We start from the raw sequence: 16,573 nt of genomic DNA on the forward strand, positions 1-16,573 counted from the left end.
GCGTTCCAGAAAAACTGGTTTCATAGCCAATTTACTTCCATCTAACAGAGTGGTAGATGGAAGTAGCAAGAGGCAACATAGTGGATTGTGTGCATTGCTGACAGCCAGCAACTCTGAAAGTCTACTCCCAGCTCCAGTACTGCCTTGCTGTGTGTCCTTTCACAAAGCACCCAATGCTTGAAGGTGTCTGAAGGTGGGCATCCACAAATCCAGGCACCCACAACTACCAACAGTTTTGACAATTGAGCCTTATGATCTATTTCAGTTTCTCCATCTGTAAATTGGCATAATACTTGAGTCCTAGGGGTGGTTTTTTTCTACTTTTAAAATATTTCACTGGGTATATGTAAAGGTTTTCTTATGTAATCTTTGTTGGAAGATAGCCTAAGGGTTTCACAAGGACTATCTGTTTGCTTCATACATGAATCACTTTATCTTTAAGACTTAATCTAGGTCTTAATACACTGCAGTAAAATACCTAACTTTTCATTTGACTTTTTTTAAGTTACTGTTTTGAAGATTTATTCTCCCATCCTTTTTATTAGACTTTAGGTAAGTAATTCCCATTAATGCTAACAGTAGCTGTTACATTAAATAAATGTACAAATAGAACCCTTGAATGTTCTGCTTGGCGCATGTACTGCTGTTAAAGAATTAACTGCTGTTTCTACCATTGGAGCAAAGCAGACCCATACTTCATTGTTCTTGTGCAGCACAAATAATAATGTGCATCATCACTGTATTTTGTGTTGTTTAGGAAAAAACAAAACATGTTCTACAGATTCTGGTGGCTTTTGTGGATACTAGGACAGCGTGTGTTTTTGGCACAAAATCTCAATGAAGACAAAAGAGATGGAGTAAGACGACAAAAATCTAAGCACCTTCTGTCAAATACTGTAGAAAAATATCCCAGTCCAAGTGATCAAGGTGAATTTTAACACATTTTTTTTAACATTTATTCAGATTCTAGACTGTATAGTTAACTTGCACTTAAAGCAGTATATTTACAACCTGCAGAGCTACTCCCACTTACAATTTCATTTGCCTTATTTTTACACTTAGATGTATAGTTCACTTGGGGTGGGAGAAGAAGAGCTTAAAAGAGCAAGGTTGGAGGATTCTTGTGTTACATTCTCAATATTTTTGTCTATCAGCCATGGTATTATCAGTAAAAGAAAAGTGGCAGATAGACATTTATTCAGAAGCAATTTTATTAGGTTTTCAGAAAACTAATATTACCTAATTTGCACTGTGTTAGGCCCTGAGCTTGCAAACTTTTAAGTACACACTTAGGTTTACAAACCTGTGTACTCCCATTGAACTCAATGGGAGCAGGATAAATGAAGTGTTCTAAAAAGTTCAGTGCAGCATCTAGTCAGAGATGCAAGTCTATAAATATATTTATTAATTATTTGTATTACAGTAGCCTCTAGAGGTCCCCACAGAGGTTGGGGACCAATTATGCTAGGCGCAGTATGCCCACATTATAGTGAGAGACAATATGCCTACCTTGGAGAGCTCACAATTGAAATACACATGATAAAGTGCAGGAATAAAAACAAAGGCACCGAAAGATAAAGTGACTTGCTTAAGATCATACTGCAGATCAGTGGCAAGGCCAAGAATATGACCCAACTCTCCCAACTCGCCATCCAGAAGTGAATCTTCTGCAGGGGTGGGCAAACTTTTTGGCCCAAAGGCCACATCTGGGTGGGGACATTGCATGCAGAGTGATGAATGTAGGGCTAGGGCAGGGGGTTGGGGTGCAGGAGGGGGTGCACAGTGCGGGAGGGGGTCAGGGCATTGGTGCAGGGAAGGGTGCAGGAAGGGGCTTAGGGCAGGGGGTTGAGGTTCAGGAGAGGTGCGGAGTGTGGCAGGAGACTCAGGGCAGGGGGTTGCGGTGCAGGAGGGGTGCAGAAGGGGGCTCAAGGCAGGGGGTAGGGGTGTGGTGTGCAGCAGGGGGCTCAGGGCAGGGGGTTGGGGTGCAGGAGGGGTTTGGGGTGTGGACTCCGGCCCTGTGCCGCTTACCTGGAGTGGCTACGAGGTGGCAGTGGCGCACACCGGGGCCAGGGCAGGCTCCCTGCCTGTCTGCCCTGTCCCTGTCCCTGTGCTGCTCCAGGAAGTGGCCAGCACCACATCCCTGAGGCCCCTGCCGGGGGGGGGGGAGGAGGCAGGGGCAGAGGACTCCGCACACTGCTTTTGCTTGTGGGTATCTCCCCTGAAGCTCCCATTTGCCACGGTTCCCCATTCCTGGCCAATGGAAACTTCGGGGGAGGTACCCACAGGCAAGAGCAATGTGCGGAGCCCTCCCCCCACCACCCCCCAGCACCAGAGGCCGCAGGGACATGGTGCCGGCTGCTTCTGGGAGCAGCCCACAGCCCATGGCAGTGGCAATCCTGTGGATCGGATCCAAAGTTCTGAGGGGCTGGACCCGGCCCACGGGCTGTAGTTTGCCCACCCTTGATCTTCTGTGTCCCCTCCCTGGTAAGATACCAGGTAGGAGTTCTGAATGAAGGTCTAAATATCTTCAAAATATTCCTCATGCCAGAGGATCGTACCACTTTCAGAAGGTTTCTTCTCCCCCAAGAAGGTCTCCCCCAACTTCAGAAGGTTCCTCATCCCATAGACTCTAAAACTCTCCCAAATTTCAGAAGGTTCCTCATCCTTACGTTTATTATGCAAGTATTCTAAAACTTCCAGAAAATTGGATTTCCACTTTCAAAGCCTACTATGTACATACAAATATATCATTTTATGAGTAACATAGCTTCCTAATGTAATTAAACTCACTTATCTAACAAATTTATTCCAGATGAAGATTGCGTTCTTGAAATAGCTTTTCTACTGGACAGTTCAGAAAGTGCTAAGGACTATAATCACGAACAACAGAAAAAATTTGTATTAGGAACAGTGAACAGTATGAAAGAAGTTCAAGTCAATTCTGGACGTACTCTCAGCTGGAGGATGGCCTTACTTCAGTACAGTAGCACCGTTCTCATAGAGCAAACTTTCCGAGACTGGAAAGGTCCTGAAGCTTTCAAATCCCGCATTGCTCCCATAACCTACATAGGCCATGGTACCTACACAACATATGCCATAACCAATCTCACACAACTGTACATGACTGAAGGGACTCATGGCAGTGTGAAAGCAGCTGTGCTCTTGACAAATGGAGTGGATCATCCAAGAAATCCAGATATTTTTGCAGCTACTGCTGATGCTAAACATCAAGGAATTGTGTTCTTCACAGTAGGAATGACCAGAGTGGCTGAGGAGGTGGCCAATGCTGCCAAGCTTCGACTTCTGGCCAGTGTCCCAGCATCAAGGTTTGTTTTCAACCTCCAAGAGAAAGGAGTTGTGGAGAAAATTGTGAAAGAAATGGTATGTATGGACCAAAGGTTTGAAACTATTCTAGCCAAATATTTAAAAAGCTGCTCTCTTCTGAGTTTTTTTAATTTTTGGTGTTCTTTTTAAAAAAAATCAGTATTTTATGGGTAGAAGCAACACTCTAAATTTCAATCTAATACAGTTCATTTGCCATTTGTCATCATTCCAAAGCACACGTTTCTCCCTCACTCTCCTGCATGATGTGGGATATTTTTATTATTTTTTTCCTCAGGAAAGGTATTTTAAAACTAGTTTTCTTTGTTTAAAAAGATAATTAACATTGTAATTCTTTCTTCTGCAACAAGCCAGAGAGTTTATATTGTTTTAGTCACAGAGACCAGATTCACCTCTGGCATAAGCACTCCTCCATAGACTTTAACAGAGGTATGTCCACTTAGCCCATATCTGAATTTGACCCTAAATCTCTATAAGTGTCCACTGGAAAACCTACCAGGGAGTCTAGAAGCAAATGTGATTCCAGACCTGAAAGTTTCCTGCTCTTCATCACTGTTTTCTCTTGCTATTACTTACTATATCATTGGAGTCATAGTAGACTTTCTGACAGCATTGGTTTGACTGAAAGGATTAGTGTGTGTATGCTTATGTGTGGGTTAACATTACAAAATAGGAACTGAAATATAAAATAGATTAGAGAATTTGATGGAAGTCTTTTAATAACTTGAAATTGTGTTAATTAGTTGCTGAACAAGGAATAGATTTCACTCACTGTAATCAAAGATAGAGACAGGTTTCAGAGTAGCAGCCGTGTTAATCTGTATCCGCAAAAAGAACAGGAGTACTTGTGGCACCTTAGAGACTAACAAATTTATTTGAGCATAAGCTTTCGTGGGCTAAAACCCACTTCATCCGATGAAGTGGGTTTTAGCCCACGAAAGCTTATGCTCAAAGGAAAAAGATAGAGACAACATTCTTGGCTTTCTGGATAGCAACATGCATTTTTTCCTCTATAGGTGGATTATGACCTCTAATTTCTAATTTTGTTTTCAATGTCTGTCTTCACAGAAAGATCTGGCTGAGGAAGGGGTAAGTAATTAACTGGTAAACAAAATATGAGAATTGCTATTTAATCATGCTGTCCTGTAAATAGTATATGTAATGTAATAAATATTCATGTAATAGAAAAATAACTATGGGGGACTAGATAATGAGATACAATTCAATGGGGCTACTCATGTGAGTAAGGTTTCATATGTTAGTCTTTGCAGGATTGGAGCCTTTATTTCTTTCTAAATTTAAATAGTTTACAAGAATTAGAGAAACTACAAATTTCTGTGGCCTGATATACTTTACATTTTCAAAGAGGAACAATATCTCAAATATATAGTGATATCAGATAAAGCCAAAGTAATAAGTTTTAATAAGTTTATATATTCTCTTAGCAATTAGATATTTAAGTGAAATTATTTCTGATATTACGTAACAGCAATATATTATATAATATACACTATATAAATAATATATTATATAATATACAATATATAATATACGTAACAGCAATATATTTATAATAACACTATCTATATCTATACATAGTTATACCTCTCTATTCCATGCAGAACACACAGCCTTCCATCTTTACTGATCTCCTGCTGCAGTCTAAGCTTCTTCCCATGTCATTTTGATAGCTTTCAATTCTGCCTCTATTGTGCATTTTCATTTTATCCTTGGTGTGTCTTGTCATCTTTTCCCCTGGGTGTTCCAATGCCTGTCTTGTTACATTGTTGTATATTTCTTCCGTGTATTTCATGGCCATCTCAATCCTTCATTCTGTAGTCTCCTGTCCTGTCGGCTTCTGTTTCATCCTTCTCCAGTGTTCTTCATTTGTGATTTTTTTTCTGGAGATCTAATAGAAGTTTTGTCTAAGGCAGCTGTTTATGAAAAATTGGAGTTTAGATAGTAGCATCTTAATAAGTCTTCAAGTTTCAGAACCATATACTAAGACCAACTTTACAATTGTGTTAGATATTCTTATTTCTCCAGATCAGACTTAAAGTTACAGAGGCATGTCTGGCTTTTGATTTTCTGGCTGTAATGTATTCATCTGTTCCACCTGGTGTACTTACAATTCTGCCAACATATGTGAAACACTGGAACTGTTCTGTGTCCGTCCTGAAAAGTATGATTGGCGTTTCTTGTTCAATGTTACTACAGGCGTCATACAAGGATGTCTTATGTCACCCACAATCTTTTTACAGCAGTAGATTGGGTAATAAGAAAGACCATAAAAGAGCCAAGTGACATAAAATGGATTTTCAAACAGAAGTTAAAGGACATTGGATTTGCAGATGACATTAACATGCTATTCCATATCAATAGAGATATGTAAGGCAAAACAAATGATCTCCAGGCCTATGCACAATTAGTAGGGTTGAAAATAAACACAGAGAAAACAAAAGCAATGAGAACCAACACACAACAAGAAACACCATAAAAAGAATGACATTGACAATAACTTTTCCTCTCCAGAAAAATCCTGCTCTAAGCAAAGCTTCCTATAACCTGAGAGGGAAGACAAGCCAAATGATTCCATGAAGTCCTCTAGGGATCTTGCTATGCTAATCAAACTTCCCTGTAGGCATTCAGATATGATGGTGATGTGTGACAGTACAAAACCCTACAATGGATTACATGCTGTTGTCCTTGGGAGGCACATTATCTGGGATATTCGGATAACAATGATGCTTGGGGTGCCCACTTGTCTAAGTCTTAAAGTTGAATAGAGATTTAATAAATAATTTAAAAAAATTTTCCATATGTATTGAGTCTTCATATTTTATGGTTTGGAAGCATAAAAAAAGTAACTACATATAATCACTGTGGATCAGTGATCCACTGGCACAATATAAATGCAAAGTAAAGAGAAAAAATGCAGGACATTTATTAAAATTAATTTTATTAATTAGATTATATTAATTTGCATATAAGCATTTTGTTTATGCATTTATATAAGGCCAGATTATGACCCATCCTGCATGCCTGTGCAATGGAATAAGGGGGTGTAAGGATGTATGGTGCCCCCTTATTCCCCTGTACCAGCTACCCCTACAACAGGTAGTTGTGTAAGGCGGGTTGAGCAGCACAGAGTTATTACATTCCCCACCACCACCATGCTGCACAACATGCTACCCCTTACAAGGGGGTTGTGGCAAAGTTGTGATTATGTGATGTGATATAAAGGATTTCTTGGCTTGGGTGTGGGATGGAGCTATATGGAAACTGAAATGTTGCAATGTTTTCTGGCTTACCCATTAAAGTGCACTGATTTGCTGTGAACATTTTCATTCAAAGTGTCCCCAAGCTCCCACATGTAACTGTGAGAAAGGGGAAAGAGGCCTTCCTGGCCCTGCCGTAAGTAGCTGTCATTTCTCATCTACCTTCTGTCTTAGTGAATAATGCATAAAGTAATTTGCTATTAAGTTTGTTCTAGGCATTTTGATTAATCCTCTGAATCTGATCCATGAGACATAAAGTTAGAGCTATAAGTAATATTTCTTTGTACTTACACCGTGTGGAAGTGTCAGATCAATGAGAAATGTGCGGAGAGTTTGCCTGCTATTCATGAGATCCTCCTCTCTAAAAGGGAACAGCTATGTGATTTATGATCTGCCAGAGATCTGCTTTGGTCATAGCAGATGTACAAAAAAAAAAAAACCCCATGGTTAAAGGGCAAAAAGGAGGCTTCATCTCTGTGGAAGTGCAGAGTTATTCTGCTGATTCAGTCTGACAGCCAGACCAGATGACTCATTAGCTCCAAATCAGGAGTATAAAAAAAACTGAGTTGCTTTGAGGCAAGAGGTAAAGAGAAAAAAGGAGAGAAAGGAAATCCTGGAGGGTGAAACATTAGGAATTTCCAACTCAAGAGGGAACTGGCTTGAGGTACATATAGAGAAGAGTGGGCTTCCTTTGGAGAGTACATCGAACTAGACCCTCCAAGCAAAGATGCAGGATTGTTTCATTGTCAGTCCCAATGAACTAAACTGCAGGGTTTAGCTGTCAAACTGAATCCTGAAGCCTTTGAACAGCCCAATATTATACTTCAGTTCGATTTTAATGAGTATAAAAGGATTATATATTACTTGCCCAAGGTCACAGAGTCTGAGGCAGAGTTACGAATAGAACCCAGCAGTCTTGACTACTTTTTTTCATTGGACCTGTTACAAACACTAAACTTTACTGCCTCTGCCTTCTATAGACTAGCACTTTTAGTTTAAACTAATATATATTATACAGTTTTTGTTTAAGTTACAATAAGATATCACTACTTGAAGAACACAGGTATCTTTTATATGAAAGCATACATTTCAAAAAGTTCAATACAAACATGCATCATTTAACAGTGCTAAAATGAACAACTGTGACCTCTACAAAAACATCTGCATCTGTTTTCAGATAAAATCAGTCCTAGGTGCTTTACAGCAATGTTAAGAAGAAAACAGGTTTTCTGTGCAGGTGAGCATGTCACTCCCAGACATGCTGTTTGACATCTGTGATAACTACACTGGTTTGTTTAAGGTTCAGGAAACAAATGACCAAAATATAATTCCTAAAGTACTACATACATTGCCAAAAAAATCATTTTATTTAATAACTCCTTTTGTGGTGAAGTTACTTGAACCTGTCTAAAAGTACTGAATGATTTATACAGAATTTGGGATGTGGGGCATATGATATGTGACTGTTTTATTACATAACTTTTTTATTTTGCTGTTTTTAGGGTAAAAAGGGTCGTCCAGGTGATGATGGGGCTCCTGGCCAGAAAGGAGTAAAGGTGGCATGTCTTTTTAAAGATTTAATAAAAGCATCCAATATTTTCATTTGAACTGAAAGAATAGTAATGTATGTACTTAGCATTTATGAACTGGAATAGTTCATCTAAGTTATTTAGTCTTCCTTTTCTCTTGAAGTAAAAAAATACACATTAAATGTAATTTGCAAACAGAACTTCTATGTTAGTATTTTGCATATAAGATAATTAAAACTTTAGAAGAGGGAGCTGGTATGCATCCTTTACTATGTACTAAATTATACTAAAGAGAACAATGTAAGTACAGTTCAAAACGTTACATTTTCCTTGTTTGACTGATCTTGATGTTGGATTCTTCATAGGGGGATACAGGTCTCAATGGAATTCCAGGAAAAGATGGAACAGAGGTAAAAAGGAAATCAGTATTTTCTCTAGTCATTACATTGTTCATTTACTTCAAGGATGTGATCCCATGTTTGCAATAAACATAATAATAGCCAAGCAGAGTTTTCAGTTCCAGTTTATCATCCAGTGATTCATTAACACAAGAAATAAAAGAGTTAGAAAAACTGAAAAGGAGTATTGTTGTTTAAAGAATGTGTTTAACTCTTATTTAATAGTAATGGGAGTTACAATTACACACTTCCATTGGGGTTATATACTCCCTTCAAATGATTTAGTCTTCTATATTTGATATATTCAGTTTACAATGTAATGCAAATAGTACTGACTATCTTCCTTGTTAGGAATTGAAGAAAATTGATTAGGGAAGCAAAGGGACAGATGGAGAAGAGTATGGCCAACAGAGTTAAGAACAATAAGAATTAGGATTTTTTAAGTATATTAGGAACAAAAAGAATCCTAACTATGGTATTGGTCCACTACTAAATGGAAACAGTAGAATTATCAATAATAATCCAGAAAAGAAAGAAGAATTCAATACCTATTTCAGTTCTATATTTGGGGAAAAACAGAAGATAGTCATATCCTATGATGATGATAACACTCTTTCCATTCTACTAGTATCTCAGGAGGATGTTAAACAGGAGCGATTAAGTTAGACATTTTAAATCACCAAGTCCAGATAACTTGCATCCAAGAATTTGTAAAGGGCTCACTGAGGAGCTTGCTGGACCATTAATGATGATTTTCAATAAGTCTTGGACACTAGGAAAATTCCAGAGGACTGGAAGAAAGCTAATATTGTGCAATATTTTAAAAGGATAACGGGGATGACCCAGAACTTATAGGCCTGTCAGTCTGACATCGATCCTAGGCAAGATAATGGAGCAGCTAATACTGGACTCAAGTAATAAAGTATTAAAGGAAGGTAATATAATTAATACAAATCAACTTGAGTTTATGGAAAATAGATCCTGTCAAATTAACTTGATATCTTTTTTTGATGAGATTACATGTTTGGTAGATAAAGGTAATAGTGTTGATTTAATAGACTTCTGTTACGTGCTTCACTTGGTACTGCATGACATTTTGATTAAAAAACTAGAACAATACAAAATTAATAGGGCACATATTAAATGAATTAGTGGCCTGCTAACTAACAGAGGCTCTGAAGCACAATGGATAGTGCATTGGCTTTCTAGATCTGAGAGGGTATTCAAAGGATGTGGATTTGAATCCCACCAGAGTTCGGCTTCTTTTTGGACAAAGTCACCAGCCTGGCCTGGATGGGGAGCAGCTGTCAACATGAAATATATTGATTTTTGGCATAGTCCCACATGTCATTCTATAAGCAAACTAAAGAAATGTAGTCAAGAATAAATTAGTATCAGGTGTGTGAAAATGGGTTGAAAGACCATACTCAAAAAGTAGCAATCAATGGTTCACTGACAAACTGGGGAGAGGTATTTAGTCGGATACCGCAGGGGTCAGTCCTGGGTCCAGTACTATTCAATATTTCCATTAATGACTTGAATAATGGAGTGGAGAGTATGCTTATAAAATTTATGGATGACACCAAACTGGGAGGGTTTGCAAACACTTTGGAGGACAGCATAAGAATTCAAAATGACCTTGATAAATTGCAGAATTGGTCTAAAATCAACAAGATAAAATTCAATAAAGATAAGTGCAGAGTTCTTAGGAAGGAAAAATCAAATGCAGAACTACAAAATGGGGCCTTACTGGCTAGGTGGTAGTACTGAAAAGGATCTGAGGACTATAGTGGATCATATTTTGAATGAGAGAGTCAACTGTAGTTATTATCATTCTGAGATGTATTCACAGGAGTGTTGTATATAATTGTCCCACTCTACTCAGTTTTGGTGAGGCCTCAGCTGGAATATTGTGTCCAGTTTTGGGCAACAGACTAGGAAAGATGTGGACAAATTGGAGAGAGAACAGAGGAGAGCACCAAAAATGATAAAAGGTTTAGAAAACCTGATCTATGAAGAAAGGTTAAAGAAAATGGACATGTTTAGACTTGAGAAGAGAATACTGAGGAAGGACCTGACAGTCTTCAGATATTTTAAGAGCTGTTATAAAGAGGATGATGACCAATTGTTGTACATGTCCATGAATGTAGTAGAAGTAGTAATAGGCTTAATCTGAAGCAAGGAAGATTTAGGTTAGATATTAGGAAAAGCTTTCTAACAATAACGATAGTTAAGCTCTGAATAGACTTTCAAGAGAGGTTGTGGAATCCCCATTACTGGAAGTTTTTAAGAACTTGTTCAACAAATACCTGTCAGGGATGGTCTAGGTATACGTCGTCCTGCCTCAGCACAGGGAGCTGGATTAGATGACCCCTTGAGGTCTCTTCCTGCCCTACATGTCTATGATAGATCTCAAAATGTAATTGTACATGGGGAATCATCAATGAGCAGGGTCATTTCTAGTAGGGTCCTGCAGGGATCAGTTCTTGGCCCTATTCTAGTTAACATTTTTATCAATAACCTTGAAGAAAACATAAAATCATCACTGATAAAGTTTGTAGAGGACACAAAAACTGGGGGGAGTGATACATTTCCTGCTGTTAGAATCATAAATTTTTGAGGCCATAAGGAACCATTTTGACCATCTACTCTGACTTCCTGTGTAACACAGGCCCAATTGCTTTAAAAGACAACCTAATATATTAAATAGGAGGAAAGTATTACTTTTCCATTTAAAAATGGCTGTAGCTGGCATAGGGGAAGTATGCGATCATAAATGGCAGTGGAGGTAGTGTTTGTGATTGTGAATGTGAGGGAAGGTGGTCTGCAAAACACTCTGACATGTGGTCCAGTCTATGAAAAAGTTTGAGAATTCCTGTTATAATGAGTTATCAACATTTACCAGTAAAGTAGTTGTCACTATGTCCCTGATCCAGCCGCATGACCAACATGCTTTCATTGACTCAGTGAGATTCCACACAGGCATTGGGGTCTGCACAGACAAATATTCTTGCAGGACTGGAAACCTGATTTACAATGGAAAGAAGAATATCAGCATTATTTCATTTTGCCACCTGTAGTTATTAACACTGGGTTCAGCTTTGTAGCCTTTCCACTCACATAATAGTCATACAAGGATTGGAAAAAACACAAATACAGCAGTTCTTTCAGAGCTGCACTGTTATGTGCAGGGCACTGAACATTTCCCCCCGTGCTGAGTTTCTTCCAGTTTTTTAAAAAGTTCTGCAACAAGTCTCAAACTTTGATGTCCTCACCATGCCCACACCACCTCTACCTTTCCAGAAATACAATGCTTACGCTTACAGGAGTGTCAGCCTTAACTCTAGAGCTCAAGCCTTTGTATAACTAAAATCTCAGTTTAAAATTCAATTGACATAGGGTATTTTGTACATATAATAATATATATTATTGTAGACAGCTGTCATATACACAGCCATATTGCCACCTCAGAGATCCAGTGTTGTAGCTGAATTTTTATTAGAGCCTGAAATTTTATGTTTTTTCTGTAAAGACTATGGAGTTGCAGCTTGTGTAATAGTGTCACAATTAATTTATTTAAATCAGGTTAAATATCTTCCAATCTTTTTTGTTTCTTTTCCCAGGGAAAATCTGGCTACAAAGGAGAAAAGGTATGATTTTCAGTAGGAACATTTATTGACATATTTGTATTGTCTTGTAGATATACACATCAACATATTTGGTTGGCTGTTCATGAAAAATTGTAGCATTTGGGATGTGTGTTCTGGCAGGAAGATGTAATGAATAAAAATATCCTTGTAATGCTAAGTAAACTTTTTGAATGTTCATGGTTTATTTCCTTAGGGGGAAAGAGGTGACTGTGGCACTCCAGGGATAAAAGGTGACAGAGTAAGTATCTATCTGCTTATTATACTTTAGGGAAAACATTGTTATAGAACACTATTTCTCCTAATGTACAGTGAAATGGAGTATGGAGAAGTTATAGGACACAATTGCCTGAGATTTAAAATTTGCTATCCCTGTGGTAGATTTAGTGTAAATGTTATTTATAAAGCAGAGGGAGAATACAGTTGACAAATTTTAAGGTCAATCAAATAAAGATAAACTGAAAAAGGTCATTTTTCAATAATTATCCCAGCTGCTCTTATACTTTAGTGCTGTTGCATTTAGGGTGCAAGCCTACTTCCACTTCAGACACTGGCAAGACTCTCATTGACTTTGGCAGGAGCAGAATCAGGCCCACTTTTAAATGGGGAAGATGGACTGAGGGGCGTATGACTATGAAAATGAAAATCAAGATTTTAACTCCAGCAATGGGCTTGAAGGTTCAGTGTATGGTAGCTGTAAACATGTTTAATGAAATAGATGTAAAACTTGACCATGCAGGATCTTGGTATCTGACTTCAAATTCATTCTCATACTGTAATTTAACTACTGTATCCCAGTTTTATATTTATGCAGTACTTTCTTGCAAGTTATTGACTTCTTGATTTCTTTTCTTGATGTTCTTTGTACTATATTTTAATGTATCCAAATATATTTTAGAAGTTTTAGATTTTTGTAGGCACTTCTGTCTTCTTGCTTTTCAGGGTCCAGAAGGTCCAGTTGGTCACACAGGACTGAGAGGTCTACAGGTAACAAACAGCACAGACATACTTTGCTTTCTTGGTGCTTTGCAAAGCTGTGAAATCACTTTAGTTCACAACATGGCTCAGCTGCCTAGACTTCTAGAACCAGTCTCATTCAAAATATTCCGTGCCTAACACATGTATCCTCTTTCATTGTAACATTGACAGGGATTTTTGGAGTTCAGTGTAGACAACTGAATATTTTTGTTCTCTGATTATTGACTGGCAGAAATAATAGAGTTTGCAGGAGAAGAGACCCCCACAGCAATGGAAAGACCATGCTGTTATGTCTAATGCTGTAGACAATACTTAGCATATATTTATTCCTGAATTGGGGCCTCAGGTAGTTTGGCCTAATTAGAGTATAGATCCCTGCTGAGCATCGGAGACTTTGTTCCCCCCAAAAAATGTGTTTATTTTAAGGATTGATTTCACACATTTGTATCTTTTGTCTAATTCAGAGTGTCATATTCTGCATCTTTAGGATGGCAGAATAATTTGACCTTGTCACCTGGTACGTCCTTAAGGAAAAATCTCTAAGACACTTCTGGGGCCCCATTCTGTTCTCCCTACTTGGGCAAAATGCCTGGGGTGTAATCCTGGCCCCATGGGAGCAAAACTCCCATTGGTTGCAACAGGGCCAGGATTTCATCCTTGTTGTCTTCATTGATCTGAATAAGGAGCAGGTGACTAAACTCTTGATTAGGCAGAAGATGAAAATATGCAACAAGTTTTAGGAAACAGAAAGCATATAAAATGTCAGGTCTACCAACCACTGTCCCTTTATAACTGAGTAGTTGATTTAAGAAGTAATGTAGGAAAAGAAATAAACACTGATAACTTAACAACATATCCTTTAGGAGCAGTGGGCAACGGACTGTTGAAATAAATGAGCGCACTAGTGAGATGTGACCCATATAAATCAAAGTAATTGGCTCAGCCATCCTCATCTGATGGAAACTGGCATAGGTCCATTGAAGTCAATAGAGCTACCAAAGTCAGTGAAGCTATGCCCATTTATACCTGCTGAAGATCTAGCCCATTTTATTGTTTTCTAAAAGGGGTTGAAAGTCATGTACATTGATAAATTATACTCTCATATTATGAGGGAATTAGAACAGTCCAGAATATTGCCAGTTTGCACGTTTTGGATCAGTTCTGTTCCCACTCGATGCAATGAGGTTTTGTGACTTAAAATGGCTTGGTTTTGTACCTATTGTTTTAGGAGAATCTGTCATATAAGCAAACTTGTTATAGTGCATCATAAAAATCAATAACAAAAATCAGAAAATCTTTATGAAAAATATGCAACCCAAGAAAGTTAAAGTTACACATTTTAAATAGATCAGATTTGCCATAACACCCTTTTAGTGGGAGCAGTGTTTTGTAAAAGAACCCCCAAACCATAGGTGCTGAAACTAGAGATGCGGGGGGCACTGATGCACCCCCTGTCTTGAAGGAGTTTCCATTATATACAGGGTTTACAATTTGGTTCAATGGCTCTCCGCATCCCTGCTATAAAAATTGTTCCAGCACCCCTGCCCCAAACCCTACATTACTAATACCTAGAGGAGCTTGTAGTATTGTCATTGTTGCAGTGATGCTGTAAATAAATTTTGATGACTATTTACTTTTATTCTACTTAAGAAAGAGCCAAGTGCTGTCCTCAGATGCTTACACACCACTAGCTGCATTCTTGCATACAAGGGCAGAATTTAAATTGTGTTTAGTTTTGAAATGTTTGTGACAAAGGTTTTCATGTGGATTGCAGTAAATTATTGCTTGTTTCTCAAAAACCCCTTGCTCTGAAAGCCTGGAATATTCTGATAAAAACATGTGTATTTTGACAGGGTTCCCAAGGGTTACCCGGAGACCAAGGGCCTGAAGGTGTGCAAGGATCAAAGGCAAGAATAAAAGATCTCCTCTTTTTTTTTTTTAACATTAAAAGATATATACAGTTATCCATACCGCAATAATGCTCTTCCCCACATTCACTTTTCCCTTCTGTTCAAGGGCTTTGGCTAAATGGGGACTGCAAGTAATTCATCTAATATCCCTGCAAGTTACCTAGCAAAAACTGCTCATCTACTCCTGGTGTTTACTACAGTAGATTCAGCTGGACATTGTCTCTTCAGTATAGTGACTTATACCCCATTCTTCTAGTACTTGAACATTTAAAGTGCAGTATTACTCCAAAAATTTGTTGTCTCTTACCACTTGATGTATCAGATGTGTTCAATTTAGAAAACAACAACATGTTTTACTTGTAAGTGCCAACCATGGAAATTCAGCCTGGGATCTGAAAGCTAAACAGTGTTTCTTTTGGATTGTGCATTCTTATTAGTAATATGAATTCTGCAACTGGATCTCATTGAATAGTCTTGCTGATTATGCATGAAAAGGGATCAAAGCCATTTTGTTCTCCCATAGCTGAATTGGCTCTGCAATGCTAACAAGAAGTAAAAATCAAATCAGAACTTACATGTGTCAGTAAGGTAAACAAATCAGACTTTGAATCTGCACCGTGAACAAATACATTGAATAAGAAGGTGCTATTTTTACATTATCAGCCTTTTGACCTTTCACAGGAACTCTTTTAGGGTAATATCACAAATTCCCTTCTCTTCCCATTGGACCACCACAAACAGGATGGATGCTTTTAAAAATCTGATACTAGTGTGTTATTTATTGGGTCCTCTCCACCAGTTTACCAGTACGACTCTATGCACAACATACAACTGGAAGTAAACTTTCCATTTAGTGTACTCTCCAGGGCTGTAAAAGGCAAGATCTCACCATCCTGAGATTCTGTGTCCCCTGGCCCCTGCCAGCCTCCTCCCTTGCACTTCCTTCTGTCCTTTATCTGTTGGTGGGTTGATTGTTCTCATTAGCTCATCAGCCTCCTGACTAATTAAGCCATTGAACATCCCATTCCCCCCCCCCCCCGTTAAATCCACTCCAAGGGGGAAATAGTGAGTACCTTAGTACTGAGCGCACTGGGTCAGCTCTAGACTCCTAGCACTGTGTCACAGGCAGAAACTAAGCAGGATTCAAAAAGACTTCAGACATTTATATGGATAAGAATATCCAGAGCTGTTTATAATTAATTATGATAACATTGGAGGGAATATTGAACTTCATGCTTCAGGGTGTAAACCCATCCCTATCAGTTACAGATCAGGATGAGAACTAATGACAGTGGCAAATTATCCCACATCTATCTCCTGTGGGATTCTCACACCTTCCTCTGAAGCATCTGGTACTGGCCATTCTCAGAGAAATTATAATGGACTAGATGGACCACAGGTCTAATCCAGTGTGACAATTCCTATGTTCCTAGGACTTCAGCCTTCTGCAGAACTACCAATCCTGCAGTTAGGGGTTAAACTGTCACCATT

At 38.4% G+C, this 16,573-nt stretch overlaps 1 protein-coding gene across 1 annotated transcript in view; it reads left to right on the top strand.

The window, feature by feature from the left end:
• Positions 1–770: 770 nt before the first annotated feature.
• LOC141995588 (uncharacterized) overlaps positions 771–16,573 on the top strand; it is a 59,073-nt gene continuing 43,270 nt past the window's right edge. Inside the window, exons 1-10 of the mRNA XM_074966834.1 lie at positions 771–927; positions 2,813–3,381; positions 4,411–4,431; positions 6,697–6,756; positions 8,123–8,176; positions 8,515–8,559; positions 12,171–12,197; positions 12,391–12,435; positions 13,137–13,181; positions 15,026–15,079. Of these exons, the coding sequence (XP_074822935.1) occupies positions 771–927; positions 2,813–3,381; positions 4,411–4,431; positions 6,697–6,756; positions 8,123–8,176; positions 8,515–8,559; positions 12,171–12,197; positions 12,391–12,435; positions 13,137–13,181; positions 15,026–15,079 (1,077 nt within the window). The remainder of the gene's footprint in view (positions 928–2,812; positions 3,382–4,410; positions 4,432–6,696; positions 6,757–8,122; positions 8,177–8,514; positions 8,560–12,170; positions 12,198–12,390; positions 12,436–13,136; positions 13,182–15,025; positions 15,080–16,573) is intronic.

This window comes from Natator depressus, chromosome 11, assembly GCF_965152275.1.
Source record: "Natator depressus isolate rNatDep1 chromosome 11, rNatDep2.hap1, whole genome shotgun sequence".
Taxonomy (NCBI): domain Eukaryota; kingdom Metazoa; phylum Chordata; order Testudines; family Cheloniidae; genus Natator; species Natator depressus.